The 18,427-nt window shown below is 48.6% G+C and overlaps 2 protein-coding genes across 4 annotated transcripts in view; both read right to left on the minus strand.

Annotated features, from left to right (window-relative positions):
• Positions 1–6,754, minus strand: part of FRAS1 (Fraser extracellular matrix complex subunit 1) — a 110,665-nt gene extending 103,911 nt beyond the window's left edge. For all 3 annotated transcript variants that reach the window (XM_042026872.1, XM_042026871.1, XM_042026873.1), the window contains exons 1-2: positions 6,529–6,754; positions 3,901–3,932 (exon numbers count right to left, since the gene is read on the minus strand). In XM_042026872.1, coding sequence (XP_041882806.1) covers positions 3,901–3,932; positions 6,529–6,616 — 120 coding nt within the window. In that variant the 5' untranslated portion in view covers positions 6,617–6,754. The remainder of the gene's footprint in view (positions 1–3,900; positions 3,933–6,528) is intronic.
• Positions 6,755–11,358: 4,604 nt separating this feature from the next.
• Positions 11,359–16,757, minus strand: MRPL1 (mitochondrial ribosomal protein L1). Its single transcript, XM_042026875.1, has 9 exons — positions 16,505–16,757; positions 16,246–16,351; positions 15,368–15,611; positions 15,041–15,124; positions 14,728–14,799; positions 14,419–14,530; positions 13,874–13,974; positions 12,342–12,423; positions 11,359–11,624 (listed from the first exon to the last, which is right to left on the minus strand). Exons 1-9 carry the CDS (start codon positions 16,536–16,538, stop codon positions 11,461–11,463), a joined length of 999 nt encoding a protein of 332 aa, XP_041882809.1. The 5' UTR covers positions 16,539–16,757; the 3' UTR covers positions 11,359–11,460.
• Positions 16,758–18,427: the final 1,670 nt, after the last annotated feature.

The raw sequence follows: 18,427 nt of genomic DNA on the forward strand, positions 1-18,427 counted from the left end.
TTAAAGCTCAAAAGCCCCACAACTCCCAGAATTGTCCCTTGTAGTTTATGAATTTCTCCAGGTTTATGAATTTCTCCTATCCAAAGCAAAGAGATGTTTCAAAATCCCTTCTTGCCAAAAAAACCTCATGTGTGCCTGACTGTTTAGGAAGAACACCCCATGGATTCCAACACAGGGGCCAAAGGTTGTTCTTAAACACACATGGACAACTGCAGAGGGGCACGACTTCATTGCTGGGCTCTGGACTGCTGGAACATGAGATCCAAAAGGAAAGAAAAGAGGGAAGAAGAACCATTTCTGAGCAGCAAGTGTACTGTGAAAGAACACAGACACGTCCATATGCATGGAAGGGTTGAAGAGGAGGGAAGGGGATGATAAATCCCACGGATTTGCAGCCCACTGCGGAGCGAGCTGGGAAATACCTGGTGAGATAAATCACCCCAGGGTAAGCAGAGACATCGGCTTCGGGCTTCACTGGCAGCAGGGCAAATGTGCTTGGCACAGGACGGTCTGCCTCATCCCTGCTTAGACATATCATGGAAAGGGACATGGCTGTCCAGGAGCGTGCCCCGCTGCTGCCACTTGCTGCTCCCCGACACTGGGGCTGTGGATCTGAACTCCTGCCCAGCTCCAGGCTCAGGGGGAATTGAGAGATGCTGCTTGTGCACAAGGGTTCATTTTCTTGGGCCGGAAGGTGACATTTAGAACCACTAAGGTAAAAACGAAAAGTTATTTCATATTAAAATGTATGCCTCTGTCCCCTCCATTTGCTGATGAAGGGACAAGAATTCACTTCACCCTCAGGAGAAAAATCTTACATCTAAGGTTCTTTCACCTGGTACCATGAAATAAAGAGCCTATCCCCATTCCTCTTATCTTTCACTGCTGTTTTCAAGGAAAACAAAGAAGGAACACACATGCAGCACACACTTGATTCAAAAATCACTTTTATTTTTGATCCTCAGTTGATCCCAGCTTTCTGAAACCCACAAGCAGATGAGATTTGCTCCATGACAGGCATTGCATTACTATATTAATAAATCTTAACTGCAAAACATTCGTGTACATCAAGAGGATGTAGCCCCAGGCTAAGTAGAGGCATTCAAATCACATTATTTAAAAACAAAAATATCTTGACCACTGCAAGAGTTAACAAGGGAACCTATCAACTGAAATATTCAATTCTGATCTCATTTTTCAGTAGTAACTTCTGATCCTTCTAATGAAATTAAAATGAAGCTCATTTTCCACTGCTAATTTAAAATATTCCCTAACCAGAAGTGCTCTGCACTTGCTAACATTTATTTTAAAAGTCACTAAAATTTATTCGGAGTAGAATCTATCTGGAATGGGAGATTTAAAATTTGGGGGGGAAAAAAAAAACGGCATTTTTTATTTATTACCTTTCCACTTTCATTTCTATCCAGCACAGACCACTGATGGAAACAGAAATCTGATTTTAAAAGCATAAAATCAGGATTTCTTTAAACTTCTGACAACAAAATGCACACAAGATGTTTCAAAAGGAAACAAGGAAGCAAAATTTTTGGTAGAAGCACAAGTACAGTACCATTTACTGTGAATTAAGTCAGGGCTTTTTATTCTGCTCACAATTTTCAACCCAAAGATTAAAAACATTTTCTTTCAAAAAAGTGCTTCTTTAGTGCTTTTGTGGCTTCCAAAACAATCTGTCAGTCCAGAAGTCCATCCTTAGGTGCGCTACCACCAGCTGGCGACAAGACAGCGTCCATGTTTTAAAGAAGACAAAATGAAAACGTCCTGGATGTTGCTCAGCTGTACTTGTCCTTCTATGCTGCAGCATCTACCAGACACGAAGTCATTTTTCAAGTCACACTCACCATTCAAACCCAAAACACCTCAAGGCACAGCCCTGTCCTTCCCCTCCCCTTTTCCCATGGCTGAAAATTCATCTTGGCATGAGCCAGCTGGCAGAAAGACGCCGGTGTGGATTTGCTCAACACCTCCCACACACCCTGGCTTTCGGAGTGGCATGAATGTCTCCTGCCCCACAGCTAAAAAAAAACGTGTGTCTTCCTCTTTCTAAGTAAAGGGAGCGGCTGTGCTGGCTGTGTGGATCTGAAAACTCCCTGACAGGAGAAGCCAGAGGGAGGAACACCAGGCGCCTCCGCACAGTTGGAAATCACACACAGAGAGGTGCTTTCCCTCGGAGCAAAGCCACGAACACAAGCTGACCCTGGGTATACAAGAAGCTCAGTGAGTCAGGCAAGAGGCAGAACTTTTGCAGCGTTAACAGTTCCAGCAAGCCTGCAGTGCCTGCATCGCTACACTTAATGTTTGATTTACGCACCAAGGGTTTTCCAAGTGACTTCAGAGACTTCTGCGGCAAACGGCATTCCTACCACAGCCCAGGAGCAGCTCACCTACAGCCACTTCCACATGGAATCACAGAATGGCTTGGAAGGCACCTTAAAGCCCGTCCCAGGGGCAGGGACACCTTCCACTACCCCAGGTTGCTCCAAGCCCTGTCCAGCCTGGCCTTGGACACTTCCAGGGATGCAGGGGCAGCCACAGCTCCTCTGGGCAGCCTGTTCCAGGGCCTCCCCACCCTCACAGCCAAGAATTTCTTTCTAGTATCTAATCTAAACCTCCCCTCTGTTGGTTTGAATCCATTCCCCCTTGTCCTGTCACTCCAGGCCCTTGTGAACAGTCTCTCCCCATCTTTCTTTAATGTTCCCTTCAGATACTGCAAGGCCACAATTAGGTCACCCCAAGGCCTCTCTTCTCCAGGCTGGACAATGCCAATTCTCTCAGCCTCTCCTCATGGAAGAGGTGCTCCGTCCCTCTAAACATCTCGGCCTCCTCTGCACCAAACATGGAGAAAAGTCCCAACTAACAGGAGACACTGAAAGGAAACAGTGTTTCCAAGCATCGTTTAAAACAATAAAAAGTTGCTCCAGGTTTCTCTCGGCGGCAGTCAAAACCCTCCACAGTGCATCATTAAGAGAAACAAACACATTTAGTCGGCCTCAACTCCCTCCCAAGCCACCCACCAAAACCAGTTACCTCCAGCAATTTCACTACATGCCCTTCTCAGAGCAGAAAAACTTCCTGGATCTTGAGTCCACTTTGGAAAGCCAAAGGAGCCACCTGCCACCAGCTGTTTCCACAGCAGCCGTGTGTCACACGCGCAGTGCACATATCCAGTTCTGCTCCAGGAGAAACAAAACCCCCAACAGCTGCTGCCTCCCAGCCTTGGGAGGCTAACAAATCCCTGAGCCAGCCTGCTGTGGGACTGGAAGCAGGTCCAGAAGCATTCCAGAGACACAAAGTAGCTCAGCCATCTCCTTTTAGCCCAGATTAAGGGAGCAAGGCCGACAAGTGTTACCAAGCAAAACACTGTTCATGAATTGTCAAAAGCTGTGATTCTTGTACCAAGTCACTCATGGATTACATTTCTAGAGACACCAGGAAAGAAAACATGTTGGGCTTATAAAGATGAGTCAGGGTACGCAGGACTCTCCCTGTTCAGCTGAGGGGAAAAGGTGTTAAGCTGTTGTCATCGATACCTCATTAATTCAGGGAAAGAAGCACAGAACGTATCCTGGCACTGCACTGACATTTTGCAAAGCATCACCTCCGTCGCCTGGGACTGCACATTTGTGGCTTCCAAGACCCTGGAAATCCCTCACATCTTTTCACATGCTGACCAAAGAAGCCCCAGTTAGACTGGCTGAACCCAAAGGCCCAGGGAGAATTCCTGATCTCTCCATGGAGAGAGGTGTTTTCCAGCAGACTGGAGGCTGACAGACCTGTGACCTGCACCCCAGCTGCAGAGGTGACAAAAAACAGGAACCAGAGTCAAGTTCAACAGCACTTTCTCAAACCCTTCCCCAGCATAAGACGTTCAAGCTCACCTACCTCAAATAATAAGCCATGGTAGACACAGGCACCTGAGGGACCAAAACAAAAATAAACCAGGTTAGAAGCAAGTAACAGCAGCAGCACATTCCCCAGTGAACCTGCTCTGTCACAACACCAGCAGCACTGGGCAGCCACCTCTGGCCAGCCACAAAAAAAGGCAGTTTTTGGGGCCACTGGGCAACCTCTGGGTAAGCGACAGGACCTCTGGCCTAGTCAGGCTCAAAAGAGGCACAAACAAGGCAGAGACAAAAGGGGAGACCTGCCAAAACAACAGTGAGAAGAGCCAGTGTGAATTTCCACTCCTAAATCACTCCTGCATGGACAGCAGGACAGGCTCACAGGGCTCCTCCTGCTTCAGCTTTCCTGGTCCTCACCACTGGCACTGCTGGCTGAGAGCAAGGTTCTCCAAGCCAGGGACAGAGGCAGTCGCACATCCAAGCACACTTTACATATTCTACCCCAACAATCAAATAAAAGGTTAGGAAATAAAACCACAAATAAGCTGAATGACAGCTCTTCCATCGATTTTCTGGGAAACGAGTCGTTCTCGAGCAACTACACATTGTCTGTCTCCCAAAAGCGTGACAAGAATGCACAATCACAAACAACCCAAGGAACTCCAAGATGAAAAGGAAAGAGACTGCGGGAAAGGCTGCCTCGAGGGACCCCCCCGGAAAAGTCAGAATTTCCTCGTCAAAGAGTGGAGTTTCCCGAGAAATACAGATTAGACAAATCTGTACAGAAAACCTGGGAGCTCCACTGCTTGGAATCAAAAGCTCCTCCTTTGAGCTCGTCTTCAGCTCAGCTGCAAGATGCTGTGGAGGCACCATCGGGAATTATTTTCCCTTGCCAAGAAGATGAGCCACAGGAGCCCGGTCACACTTCTCTCAAATTCAGCAAATAGCTGTTCTTCTGGCAAGAGAATATAATTTCAAGGTTCATCATCCAGCTCCACCTCAAAATTCGGTGGAAAACACAAGGTCACACACATGGTTGGAAGGCATGGGGGAGAAAAAAACCCCAAAAACTTAATATCAGGTAGTTAAGACCAGCATAACTCATCTGTTTTATCCCCCCAGGGCTAGCTGCCTTTTCTTTTTAGCTCACTGACAGCTACAGTTCCTTAAAATACCAGTATGCTCATCCCCTCTGGGGCCAGAGCAGGGAATAGGGACCATGTAGGACTAGAAAGCAAACTCACATAGTCTGATCCTTCTTCCCCAAAGATGGCAAAGACATATCTCCCTCCTTTACAAGTTACCAAGGGGGAAACTAAGATACAACCCAGCTTGGCAGGATTTGGGAAATCCTTAGTTACAAATACATTCCACTTTTATTCCAAATTATGAGCCAGCCAAAGACGCTACACACAAACTAATTAAGGTTGCTGTGCAACAGTGCCCTGATTTTCCACGCAACTCCAAGTCCCAGGTGTGATCAACACCTGTTACAAAGCACACCTGAAAAGCGTTCTGCAAATTATAATTTTGCCTTTCACATACTGGAGCACCTCAGGAAAAAAAAACCCAAACTTCTTGTTGTGGTATTTTTGTGGGGGGCATCTTGGATGTGGGTGGCTGGGTAGAGTAGTTTTCCTGTCTGAGAGGGGCTTTTTTATGTAAAAATGAAGTCTCTCTGAATGTTACCCAACGAATTAATATCCCAAACCCACATCTAGCGGCTCCTCAGCTCGCACACACATCGCTGTTCTTAACTGCTGCTATTCACTCAGACAACCGTGCCAAACGGGAATCACCGTGGGAGCAGCATTTGGGGAGCGTGCCGCTTTGGAAACCAACAACCTACAGCCAAAGGACAAGCTGCAAAACAACCGAAGAGCACGAACGCAGCCAATCCGCACTCCCAAACTCCAAATATCAGCAGCCTGGCTGTCTGGCAGCATCTCACAACCTTGCGCTGGCCACAAGTCTGTCCAGCACACCAAGACAAAACCCAGCGCCTGGTGTCTCCCCCAGCACTCTCACAGCGACTCCCACACAGGGCAAGTTGAATCCAGCCGCCTTCTCCTAACACAAGGAGGGGAGGATGGCTGCTGCCTGCTCCCCGCAGCTCCCCTCACGCTGCCCAGGCACTGACGAGCTCCCACCGCCGCATTCCCGAGCCCTCCCCAGGGCCAGCACCACCCGCGGGGTGTGTGAGGGCTGCGGGCTGGCTCTGCCCGCCCCGGCCCCTCGCTGCGGGCACGGGGTGTTTGCTGAGGGCTCGCACAACTAAATCCCCACAGGCCGTCCTGGGGCAACACCCCCGCACCTGGGCAGGGAGAAGCGCCGGGCTGCCTTCCCGCCCAGCGTGAGGGGCAGCCCCGCGATGCCCGGAGCGGGACACGCGTCCCTCCATCCCCGGCACTCCGCGGCCGCTCCAGGGCAGCCACCGGCGGGAAGAGCCGGGCACGGCTTCGCCCCGGTCCCCCTCACCTCGCCTGTGGAGAAGCCGCCAAAATGGCGGGGGGCGGAGGCGGACCCCCGCCCGGGCCGGGAGAGCCATAAGGGAGGCAGGCAGGCAGAGCTGTCCCGAACCCCGCGGGAAAGGGGGGCTCGGAGCCCGCTTTTTCCTCAGGGATCCCACCGCCCGCGGGACGGGGACGCGCCCGGCGCGGCGACTCACCTGAGGCGGCATCGGCGGCAGCCAGCGCGGCGCGGAGCAGGAGCGGCAGCAGGAACAGCGGGGCCCCGGCGGCGCTCGGGGTGCCCATGGCCCCGGGCGGCGAGCAGCGAGCGGGGAGCACCCGCCGGGCCCGCGGCAGGTGCCGGGGCAGCGCCTCAGCCCCCGCCCCGCCACCAAACTTTGCCCGCAGACAAAGGGGCAGCTCCGCGCCGCAGCCCGCCCGCCCCCCGCCCCCCGCCGCGCTGCGCCCTCCTTCCTCCCGGCCCGGGAGCCTCTCCTCCTCCTCCTCCTCCTCCTCCTCCTCCTCCTCCTCCTCCTCCTCCTCCTCCCCCCGCACCTTGCGGCGGGGGGCCAGAGGATCCTGGCTTCTCCTCCTCCCCGGCTGCTACCTGGGGATGGAGCAGCCCCCGGTAATCCCGCAGCCCGTCCCAGCCGCAGCCGTGACGGGATTAGGCAAAGCAAACGTGTTTGTGTTGGATCTGACCCCACTGACTTGATCCATCCCGGTGGCTGGAAGGGAGAGGTCACCCTCTTCCCCGGGGTTGGAGGCTTTTAATTTGTTGTGTTTTGGGTGTCAGTTTGGGTTGTACGGTTGCAACCAGAAGTATCAAAGGGGCAGGGTCTGTCGCCATTTCCATTTCTCCCTGCCATGGCTGCTCCTTTGCTCTTCCTTTCTAGAGCAAATCCAAGTAAGAATTAAAGACTCAAACATTAGCAATCACAAAGCATTCAAACTAAAAAATGAACAACCGAAGCCCACGTCAAACTGTTGCCCTCACAGTGTTTTCTTGCTTTAAGCACTTCCACACACACAGTACTATGTCCACCCAATATAAGCTGCCCATCTCACCCCTCCAGCACTGCACACTCAACAGATCCCGCAGCCAACGTTCCCAAATGGAAATTTGGCTCCTACAAGTCACAGGATAAAGAAAAACAGCCCCAAGTCTGAAGCCACAACCATTAAAGTGCTTCGAGCCAGAGCCTCAACTCAAAATGAACTAGGAAAGTGAGTTTATTTTTACTAGTCTATGAATGAAATGGGGTTTTTTCCTGCTAATTTCAGTGTTCCTGCTTCAGAGCAGTATCCCAGTTCCCACATAGCAGTTGGTTGCACAGGGCTGGACTGCTGCTGCCTTCATCTCCTGCCTGCCTGATTAAATGCAACGATGGCACAGCTCAATTTGATAATAATTCCTCATGGTAATTCCATCTGTTCACTTTTGATTCACTCCCTAATGAACACAACCGTCTTGAACTCTGAGTTGGAGGTCAGATTTTTTTTTTTTTTTTGTCTCCCCGGGACTGTATGCCTTTAATCACTGCGCTGGAACTCCAGCAACAAACGTGAGAAGCAAAATGTACAGCGTGGCACTGCTCCAAGATCCAAACAGTGATTTGCAGAATGAGTTTCTCTGTGCTCTACCCAGTTACTAATACTCATTAGCCATTAGCAGAGGGTTGTTTTTTATAAAAATGGGAGCAGGGAGACACAACAACTACCTCTGCACACACCAGTACTAAGTAAAGAAATACTTCAGGGTCCTGTCAAATATGGTCGAAAGGATGAAGAAATACACAGGCCCCAGTTCCCTTCAGATTCCTCAGGTGAAACTCTGGACAACTTCACCAAACTCAAGCACCAGCAAGGAAGAACAGGTGGAAATAATAAAAGCCAAGCACAAAGAGGGTTCAGTAACTTAATACAAATGTGTAAATTCCATCTTTTAATCATTTGTGCTGTTCATCTTCCTGCTGCTGTTCTTTGGGCTTTTACAACTTCTTTCCCTAGCCCAGCTACAGCCTCCTCCTCTTCCCTATTTCTCCTACCTTCCTTCCTGCTGTTCTGAGAACACTGCTCCAAAGATGATGTTAAAAGTCAGAAGAACTCAAGATCCATAATTTACATCATTTTGCAGATTTAGCCATGAAGGAAGAGCTTTTCCCTCTAGAAAATACTAACTTGAAACATTTCTCAAGTTTTGTACTTGGTGCAAAAGACTTTGAATTTTCAGAAATTCAAAGTTTGGTAAAGTTTTGTCCTTCACATCCTATTTAACACAAAAGCAGCATTTCTGCTTTGAGAAGCAGAAGTTTTTTACAAGTTAGCAGCAAATAAAATTACAAAATAAGCTTCATACTCTCTCTAGAGAAATATGAGATCGTTCTAGGGCTGAAAGCTTGAAGGGTGCAACTTGCAAAACAATGACCCAGCTGTCAGCTGCTGCCATGGATCTCAGAAATACCAGCACAAAAAGTCACCGGGGTTGTAGAAATAAACCATTTTTTAGCCTCTCTTTTATCAAACCTCCAGGCAGAGGTCAGTTTTCTGCAAGTTGGTGCAAAGGATGTGCTCCTCCACTTGGCAAATCGCTGGCTGAAGAGATTGGAGCCAGACATAACTTGTGTTCCGGGAGAGCTGGGCATGGGCTGGCACAGACATCCACAGAATAGCTGGGGAAACATGGTTCTGAGAAGGATCCATCTCCGGCAAGCGATCGTACTTTTATGGGAATTCCCTGCTTCCAGAATGCCAGACATTTAAACATTTTTCCAGGTTTTAAATGGGTTTTTTATGATTTCTTTTTTTGATAAGCATTTTTAAAATCAGTGAGATTAGTCCATGAAGACAATATGGCATTGCAGTGTCACCACGTGCAGTAATACCTGAACTTAACCCAGCATCTCCCAGTACCTGACAATTTGGGAAGACTGGCATTTTCCTCTTGTTTTCCAAGCAGTCTTGGAGGTGACACACTGACTTCCTTCATGTCCTGGTGGGATGAAGCCTGCAAGCTGGGGTACTGGCAGAAATAACTGCTTGGAAAGGAATTATGTTTACCCCTAACAGTGATTTTAGTCAGCCTTAAGAGCTTTTTCCCCCCCTCTGTCCTATTTCAGGCAATCCAAGTTTTCCCACACAGATAGATTTTCGGCTACAGCATTAGCCTCTCCCAGAGTTTGGAGGCTGCCAAGACCAATGGTACTGCAGAACATGGATGTAATCATATTTAACCTGTCAGAACACCCACCTCAGCACTAAAAACCTGTCACCCCCGTGGCATTTGTAACATCCCTGCCCTGCTCCTTTAACCGTAGCAGAACTCAGAGCAAAAGCCTCATGAACACAGGTTGACCCACATGGATTCCAGTTTTTTTGGAGTGCCACAAACTTCCCTACAAGTCCATGTTGAGACTGAGTGTCAAGTCTAAAGCCTGCATTCCCCACAACTCACACAGTTGTCCTAGAACAACTTCTTCCTTGTTTGGGCAAACGTTTCTGCGTGCACTGACCATGAATCCCGGCTCTTCTCCTTAGTTAAACTAACAGCAGGTTCAGATAAAACAAATCTAAAAGCCATCATACATCATCTGCATTACTAAAGGTGCTGCAGCACTCCCTCTCTTCCACAGTGATTTCCAGAAGCCAGCAATGCCAATTCAGTCACGCTTGGTGTGACAATGAAAGTGATTTCTAAGGCACGTTGGCCCAAGAACCACATGTACAAGTCCCACTCCGCATGTCTGGGGACTAAGTTCATTAAAGAGGAATAATCTCACGTTGTCTTCCTCCCTTTCATCTCTTCCCCCTGAGCCAATCAAGCACTCCAAGATAAAAAGAAGTCCCAATGCACTCAACAGCTTGTACAACACTGATTCAGCACGGGGGCTGAATCACAGACCAGGGGCATTATTCCTTTAGCAATCAGTAGGCACAGTTAACACGAGTTCAAAACTACACCTGAAAACCTGCTGAACCCATGAACTTCTCCTGCTCACCTGACCTCCAGAGGTCCCCATTTACTGTGTCCCCACAGCACCCAGATTTTCCAGGTACAGATTCCTGCAGGAACTCTTGTTAGTCTCTGCTTTCATTCTCTGAGAGCACACTCAGCAGTCTGAGAGCTTCTGATTTAAGCTCACCTGTACATTTATGCTTAAGCATCACTTTTTTTTTTTTTTAATCCACCCATCAAAGAAGGCAGGCCTATCTTTGTCCAAAATGGATAGTGCAGTCTTGGAAATAAGCCAAGAGAGCAAAGGCAAAGAAACCTTTGCAGATGACACCACAGCCTTTGCTTGTCCACTCCAACAGGTAACTTACCTTCAAGTTGCTCCTTTTGGGTCACAAACAACACACAACCACAGGAACACCTCACAGTATTCCTTATATGGGTAATTCCTTAGTAATACAGATATTCAAGTGCACTGGCATTGCTCTTTTCCCTTACAACCTGGAAAGTCTATTAAGTCAGTGTGAAACCTTCCTTTACACACCTGAAGAGAATTTTTTGATCAAACTCTGAGCAAAGCACCCCACACAATCAAAAATAATCAGCGTGGCCTGACAGGAATTAGCCACCCTGACTGACAGCAGCCAAATGCTTCAGATGGGGAAAACGAGGCCTACCTCCAATAATAGGAATGATTTAAAGCCACAAACCTTTCCAGATTCGGAGCAGCTCATCCCTGCTGTAAATCACCAATCCCTTCTGGGACCATTTTACATTTCGGGGTGCAGCTTTATGAACGTGCGTTTAGCAACCGAGCCCCCAAAAAAAAACCACGCAAGGAGAAATTCCTTTTTCCAACACCTATACGAGAGGGGAGGGCAGGAGCGCCATCTCCTGGAACGAAGGCAGAGAACACCGGGAAAGAGAGCCGGGTCTCCAGGTTACATTCCAGAAAACAAGGCGAGGAAAATCAATCAGAGCAGGGTGTGTGTTCAATACCCCCCACAAAACACATCCAATTCTTCCTGAGAAAAAACATGTGCTTGGTTCTGACAACAAGCTCCTGTTTGTGACAATGTTGCACTGAATTTATACATGAAATCCACAAGTTCCATTTATTTTTTGTTCTCACACGGCATGATTTGAATGACACCACTCACTTCCCGAGCTCAACCATCAGATCCACAAGGAAAAGACATCAGGTACTAACGGATCCTTGCACAGGTTTTTGCTGATCCTCATCAACTTCATGTTTTTCTTCTTTTTCTTCTACTTTCTCCACCTGAGGTAGGATTCCCTCAAGGTTCAGCAGCAAACCTTCACTGGTTGCAGATCTGATCACCAACCTCCGCACAATGGGATCTATGGAACAAAGGGCACCACCAAACTGGTCACTCCAGCCCTTTCCATGCCTCCAGCCTGACTGCTCTCAGCAAATGTTTTTCATCAAGCCAATAAAAGAGCAGCACAAGAATCAAGCTTGACACTCCAACAAATCAGCAGAAAAACTACTAAGACCAGGAAAGCTAATCCTTACTAAACTGGGCTGATGTAATTTGCATTTAAACTCATTAAGAAAAAAAAATACCACCCCTTTCTGCATCCACTTATTATATTTCAAGTCAAGCAACCCCTCACAGCTTTTATTTGGGCTTCTCAAGGCATGTGTTTGGCTTTTTATGGTCTGGCCTCTGCAGCTACTATTAACAGCATCACTGGGAGAGAGGCAAGATCATTTCCTGGCAGACATGCAGCAAGTATTAACATAAAAAAATGGGGGTTTAGCTTCCACAAAGCTCCTTCCCTAAAATTATTTCATGAATCACCATTTCCTCTCCAGCCAAGTAGATGCCCTTTACTTAAAGTTGACTTCATTATTCCTTTGTAACTCCTTTTGCGAAGGAATTAAAAAAAAAAAAAAACCAAAAAACAAACAAACCAGCTTTTCCCTTGGAGGAGCAGAAATTTTAGAGATACCTTGGGAACAGACAGGTAATTTAATGACAATCCAGTGAAGAACACTCATTTCCCAGTTTTGTTTGCTGTAACCTGAACAACCACAGTAGAACAACTCCTTACCGTAATTTGATGGCTTGAAGGTGCAGATATCGTGGATAATTGTTTTCAGATTGGCAATTATGTGCTCAGTAGGCATATCCAGCTGCAAAGGGATAATGCCAAGTTAGTTATGGTGATGCTTGGAGCCCAGATTAACCAATCTGGAAGCACTGGTGTTTATAAATATTTGGATAGATCTCCTTTGTCCATGTTCCCTGAGAAGGAGTTACAAATCCCATTGGCAGCCATATCCAAATGACTCGGAGAAAAGAAGGATTTTATACATGGTGTTCTCCAGAATTTCACTCAGGATACGAAATTCCCTGGGCTCTGTGAAACGTGTAGCCTTAAGGGGGTGAAGAGTCTTTAAAAATCAATATATACACAAGTGGTTTTGCACAAACCTTATTAAAATGAAGGATCTGGGGAAAGAAGCTTCTAGAAGCAGCTGTCAAACACCACAAAATGGATCAAGTCCAAAAACATCAAGAGCTAAAACTGAAGGCATTAAGAGCTTGAACAGAATGAAATCAAACAGAAGAATCAACGCATCAGCTCCACAATGAAGACGGTTAATGCTCAGAGGATTCCAAGCACTTCAAAATAGCTCCCACAATCCAGACGAATATCCCAGCTTCCAAACCAGCCTCCCACAGTAAATCCTTGTGGATGCACACCCATCTTGCTGTTTAAAGTGCTTTTTGAACACTTCTCTGCAGAGCAGCACAAGGTGCTTTAAAAAGGTTCAGGGAAGTTAATTGGTCCCTTTTTTGTTTTTTAAGTAAGTTTGACTCCTTCAACAGCAAGATCCAGAATTCCAACTATACACAAAAGCACAGGTATTTCTGTTTCAGTCAAATGCAAAACAGGGAATGAGAAATGGTTTCAGAGCTCTGTTTTCCAAGCAGGTACCTTTTGTCTCCTCAAGCTACGAAGTTGTGTGAAGTTGGGAATCATACAGACAAGGAAGCCCTTGGAATTCCCATGCACAGCTCAGAGCACCTAATCAGAATTAATAAACTCATTTGTCTCCAACACTGCCAGGCAAAGCTTCAGGTATTTCCCACCCTTCCTGCCCATGCCACCACCAGTTAGAGGAAAACTAATCCTCAGGCAGGATTACAAAGAGGCAAACCAGAAGGAAAACAAAAACCCCCTAGTTTGCGGCAGAGAAAATAAACAACCAAGCCAAAATTAATGTTCTATTTCAGGTGTAACACAAACAGCCCTTCTTTCTGCTCCAGTCCGGACCTACAGTTGTCAAAATTAGACATCTTTAATTCTTTAACTATTTGGTTAAAGCAAAGATTTTTTTGACCCTCCTGTGCATATCGACCATAGACTTACAGACCCATAGTTTATTTACTCACCAAAAAAAAACCAAAACCAAATTTAAAACCAGCTGAAGATGCCACACAACAAAGAGTCCCATTTCCTTCACAGCTCAGTTGAAGGAAATGGTCAAAAATCCTGTGGAGGTTTTTTCCCCTCTTTGAATACTAACTTCAATTCTGCTCAGGAGGGAAAATTTAAGAGCTCTCTACACAACTTACTCTGGCTATTCTTGTCTTGATTATATCCTCATCTTCTACTGCATACTCATGACATTCTCTGAAGAACTGCAGCATTTTGGGAATGTCACTGCCCAGGGAATCTATTAACAAAAACAAAAAAGGCAAAAAAGTTATCTGAGTGATGCTTATTAGCACAGATAGGTGTGGTATCACTAAAGAGATAATTCAATCTGTTAATTAAGGCAAGTGAACGCCACTCCAAAATGCAGTTCCACAAACAAGGCAATGGTGTCCTCACTGAGATTATAAAAAGAGTTCCCATGTTCCCTCCTTCCCCATTCATCAGGATTAATAAGCATAAGGGCAGCTAGCAGGCAAATCCATCTGGATTCTAATCCCAGATTTGCCTGTTGTAGGGAAAAAATGGATTCCTAGAGTTACCTTTACTTAAGACAAGCGGCGCAGTCACCTACGGTCTAACAGTGAATGTAACTAAACACCCTCATCAGAAACCCTTGCAGTGGCAGCCCCAGGGCTCCATCTCCTTCAGGAACAGAGAGCTGTAACAGAGAACTGCTTCTCACTTCTCCGGGTGCTCGGGTACTTCCGCTTCAGTTTGCTCCTCAGGGGAATTAACTTGGGTATTATGGCAGGGACAGCCACGTAGAAATCAGCTTGGATTTCGTCCTCCAAGATCTGCAACAAACACAGCTCAATAGATTTGATTGAAGTTGACCTCTGAAAGTGTCCAAGCATAGAAACCCACCTCTTACTCTTCATACTGGCTGCTGCCCCCCACCTGGAGATCACTGGACATCAGGCTTCTTTGCCTCCCCAGGCCCCAGTACTGTTTAAATTAGGGTATTCATAAAATTCTTTCTAAAAACACATACCCATTTGATTAATTCAACTCCTCCCACGATGGCAGCTCCATGCTCTCGAGCTATTTCAGCTTCTTGCTCATTCTGGCGAGAGAAAAAAGTAACGATAAGCAGCTGTACTACCACTCAGGCTGTTGGTCTGCTGTCAGTTGAGCTCAGGGAGAGAATCTGAAACAATTAAGTCCAAAGGGTAATCAAATAAACCCATGGCAGCTCTCTGCTTATCTATCTCACATAGATAAAATGATTAATTAACAGAGGACAGCTGCAAGAGTTTGCTGGACACAAAAACCCCATGGAAATAAAGGAATCCTGGCTCACCCACCTCTGTGAACACCAAAACCTTGTTCACTTCATCCGTAAAGCGATGGGGAAGAGTGACACTGCTGGAAAAAGGATCCACTTTTTTCTGGCAAGTGAATAAAAAAAACCCAAACGTTAAAACAGACAAAAAGAAATCACAATTTGAGGGTCAATTACATAACCACAGGGAGTTGGTCCCCTAAATATGAAAAACAAGCAAACAAAAAAAATGCAAACGAGGTGAGGAACTGCAGCCTGTCTTCACAAGCCCCCCTGTGACAATCCCCCAGTCTGAAAAGACTCCAAGCCTTAAGGAGTGCCAGCGTTCCCACACCCCCTTCCAGCCCACCTTCTTCTGCAGCGCCATATCCAGGAAGACATTGATGTACACAAACTGCTTGGGGTAGGTGAAGTCCAGCTTCTGGAAGTTCTTCAGCATGCCCACAGCCTGCTCCAGCTCGTAGGAGGGCCTCCTGTAGAGCCACGTCAGGTACACGTCGTCCACGGGCTTGGCCATCAGCGGCCGCCTCCGAGGGGCCGGTTTGTCCTTGACCTTCTCCTGCCTGCTCCTCTTGGCATCTTTTTTGGCAGCTCTGAGAGCAGAAAACCCAAACACGTTGTGAGGTCACCAGCTGAAGAGTTTGGCATGCCTGACCTTACAAACAAAGGTTTCACTTCCCTTTCCCGTGGCATTTTGCATGCAGTTAAACACCAGTCCCAGTTCTCATTCTCCTCCCTATTTTCAGAGGGTCTCCAGCCGAGGAAAAGAATGTTCAAGTAATAACTGGATACTCCATTCCTCTGTAAGCAGGGTAAAAGGGTCTGCAGCACTTCAGAACACTTCATTCTCCTGCACACAGAGGCCGCTTCTGCTTCTCCCAGACATGCTGGGTTATTACAGAGATGACAAATTAAACCATAAAAAGCCAGTTGAAGGACAAGAAGGGTTTGAAACCGATTCCAGGAGCTCACCAGCTTTCATGCTGACATGTAACCCTGCTACACCCCGCAAAAGCACAGCTCAAAACCACCGCATCAACCTTTCCCTGTGACATTATCACAGAAAACATTCCTGCGAGTCCAGGCTGTTCTCCGGGAGCATGCGGGATGCCGCTAGGGACAGTCGGCTGCTGGACCAGCACTGTGGACATCAAACCCTCCACCCACACCCCCCAACACCACCTCCACGGCCAAGGCAGCCTCCTGGGATGCCGGACCAGCACTCACTTAGCTGCTGCCGCGTAGGGCCGGGCGCTCGCGGGGCTCACCACGGCGGGGACGGCGACGCGCTGCTCCAGCCCGTGAAAGACCCACCCGCACCGCGGGGCCAGCGCTGCGGGGGAAGAGCAAACATCACCTCAGACAAGCGCCGCGGCCTCCCGCACCCCCGACCCGCCCGGGCAGGCCCCCCTGCCCCCCTCAGGGCCGCCCCAGAGCGGCGGCGGCGGGCGCAGTGCCCGGGGGTCCCTCAGGGCGGCCCCGTCACCTCGCCACAGGCAGCGGGCGCTGGGTGCCGCCATCTTGCCGAGCTGCCCTGTGCACCGTCGGAACCGTTCCCCGCGGAACTCGCTCCCCGCGGCCAAACAGAAGCGTTCCGGCGACCGGCGCTTCAGCGGTGTCCTCCCCTCCGCCGTCCTCCCGCCCGCGGCGCCCGGGCCCACCGTTCCGCGGGTGCGCGGGTCCCCGCTCCCGGCGTGTGCCCGCTGCCCGGGGAGAGGTGACCCATTGCCGGAGGCTGGTTAAAAGCCTCCAGCTCGCTTCTTCACCGGCTTGAGAAGGGCCTCAGGGCAAGCCCGGGGTTGTTTCGCAGCACTACGAGCCAAACTGGTCCCCCCTCCCCGAACCAACATGGCGGCGACTCCTGAGGGCTGCCAGAGCCGCGGCCCTGAGACCTGGGGGCGTTTACACCTGTTCAGCCACCTCTGTTTGGGAGAACACTGCCCGTTTAATGCTTAATATTGTCTGCTGTAAGCCACATTCATTTCCAGAAAGAGATTTTCTGGCTGCCATCTCATCCCTGTTCCCTTGCGTATGGGTTGGGAAAAGAGCTCCCTAATCCGATCTCCTGGAGCAGCATCCACTAACAAAGACTTTATTTAACCATCTCCTGAGCTGTTCAGATTCACACCACAAACTTTAATGGTTAAAGGGGGCTTTTATTCCACACTGATGTGCTTTTGACTAAAAACATTCCAATCCCCCAGTCGTCCCCAATCAGTGCATGTCCAAGAATTTTTAAATTAGGGATATGTGGCTACGTAAAATTCCCCAATGGATCCGCGTCCAAGAACTTTTAAATCAGACACAGGGGGCTGTGTAGAACAAGTTGTAACAAAACTGTGTTCACCCAATCCAACTCTTGGCTCAGTGTCCTGGGAAAGGATGGAGATGCGGAGGTGTGAGGGCAATGGGAGGAAAAGGAACCCTCCTCGGTTAAAAAGCTTCATCTAAGGAATAACAAACAGTTGTTTTAAACTCACAGTGGGGAAATGAAACCATTTTGGATGGGCACTCGGCACGTGTGTCCCCTGCAGTGGTGGTGGATGGGAAAGGAGACTGTTCAGTGCACACCTGTGGCCAGGTAACCTGCATCCTTCACCATCTTCCCACCTTCCTCTGTGAGCCTCTGGCTTTTTGCACACAACGTGGACCGTGGATTTTGGGAGAAACACGGGCTCACAGTTAATGCGTACCCATTCCCAATACCTCACTAGCTCCAAAGCCCATTTCCTACCAACACCCCTTGCCCCATTGCTGAGGCACTTCCCGCTCTCCGGGCACCAATGAACTTTTTGGGTCCAGCATGAGCTCAGGCAGCTGCAGTAGAAAGCCAATTCCAACTAGAAGCCCTAGGGCCTGAAGTCTTGTCCCTCTCTCTGCCCGGGGGGGGGGGCCCCCCCCAGCCACCTGTTGCTTCCTCAGACACTCCCTACATCTCCCTGGTGCTCTTTTTTTTCCAGCACCGTTTTCCCACCTGGCCACACACAGACTCACATCCCTCCCCGCGCCTGGCTGCTGCTCATATTTTATTTTTCAATCCACCTTTCCTTCACGTTCGTCCTAGTCGGCCACCAAAGGGATGCTGGTGTGTCTGGTAGGCGATGGGCTTTAGCACCAGAGCCACATTTACCTGCCTTTCCCTGCTCCAGCTGCCCACAAGGATCCGTGCCACTGACACTTGGGCGCCGAAAAAAAACCCCATTACCTAGAGGAGGAGAAACAAAGGTGTCTGACACCGACGAGATGCCCGCATACTCAAATCCTCGCTGAACGCGGGGCACCCTGGATTCCCAAGTGGACTCTTCCTTCTCCCACCGCAGCGCGATGACAGCCGCGTCCTCGGCTGTAAAACCGGGGGGTAAAACCGAGGGGCAAAAAGGAGGGGTAAAACCGCGGGGGTAAAACCGAG

The sequence above is a fragment of the Corvus kubaryi genome, unplaced genomic scaffold, assembly GCF_017639235.1.
Source record: "Corvus kubaryi isolate FWS band 111438036 unplaced genomic scaffold, C.kubaryi_AGA036_p1.0 37292, whole genome shotgun sequence".
In the NCBI taxonomy this organism is placed as follows: Eukaryota; Metazoa; Chordata; class Aves; order Passeriformes; family Corvidae; genus Corvus; species Corvus kubaryi.

Coding starts and splice junctions, on each gene's coding strand:
- MRPL1 (XM_042026875.1), bottom strand. CDS start 16,538: ATGGCGGCACCCAGCGCCCGCTGCCTGTGGCGAG. Junction 16,352..16,504: donor CGCCCGCTGCCTGTGGCGAG/GTGACGGGGCCG, acceptor CTTCCCCCGCAG/CGCTGGCCCCGCGGTGCGGG. Junction 11,625..12,341: donor CTTCAAGCCATCAAATTACG/GTAAGGAGTTGT, acceptor TTTGTTCCATAG/ATCCCATTGTGCGGAGGTTG.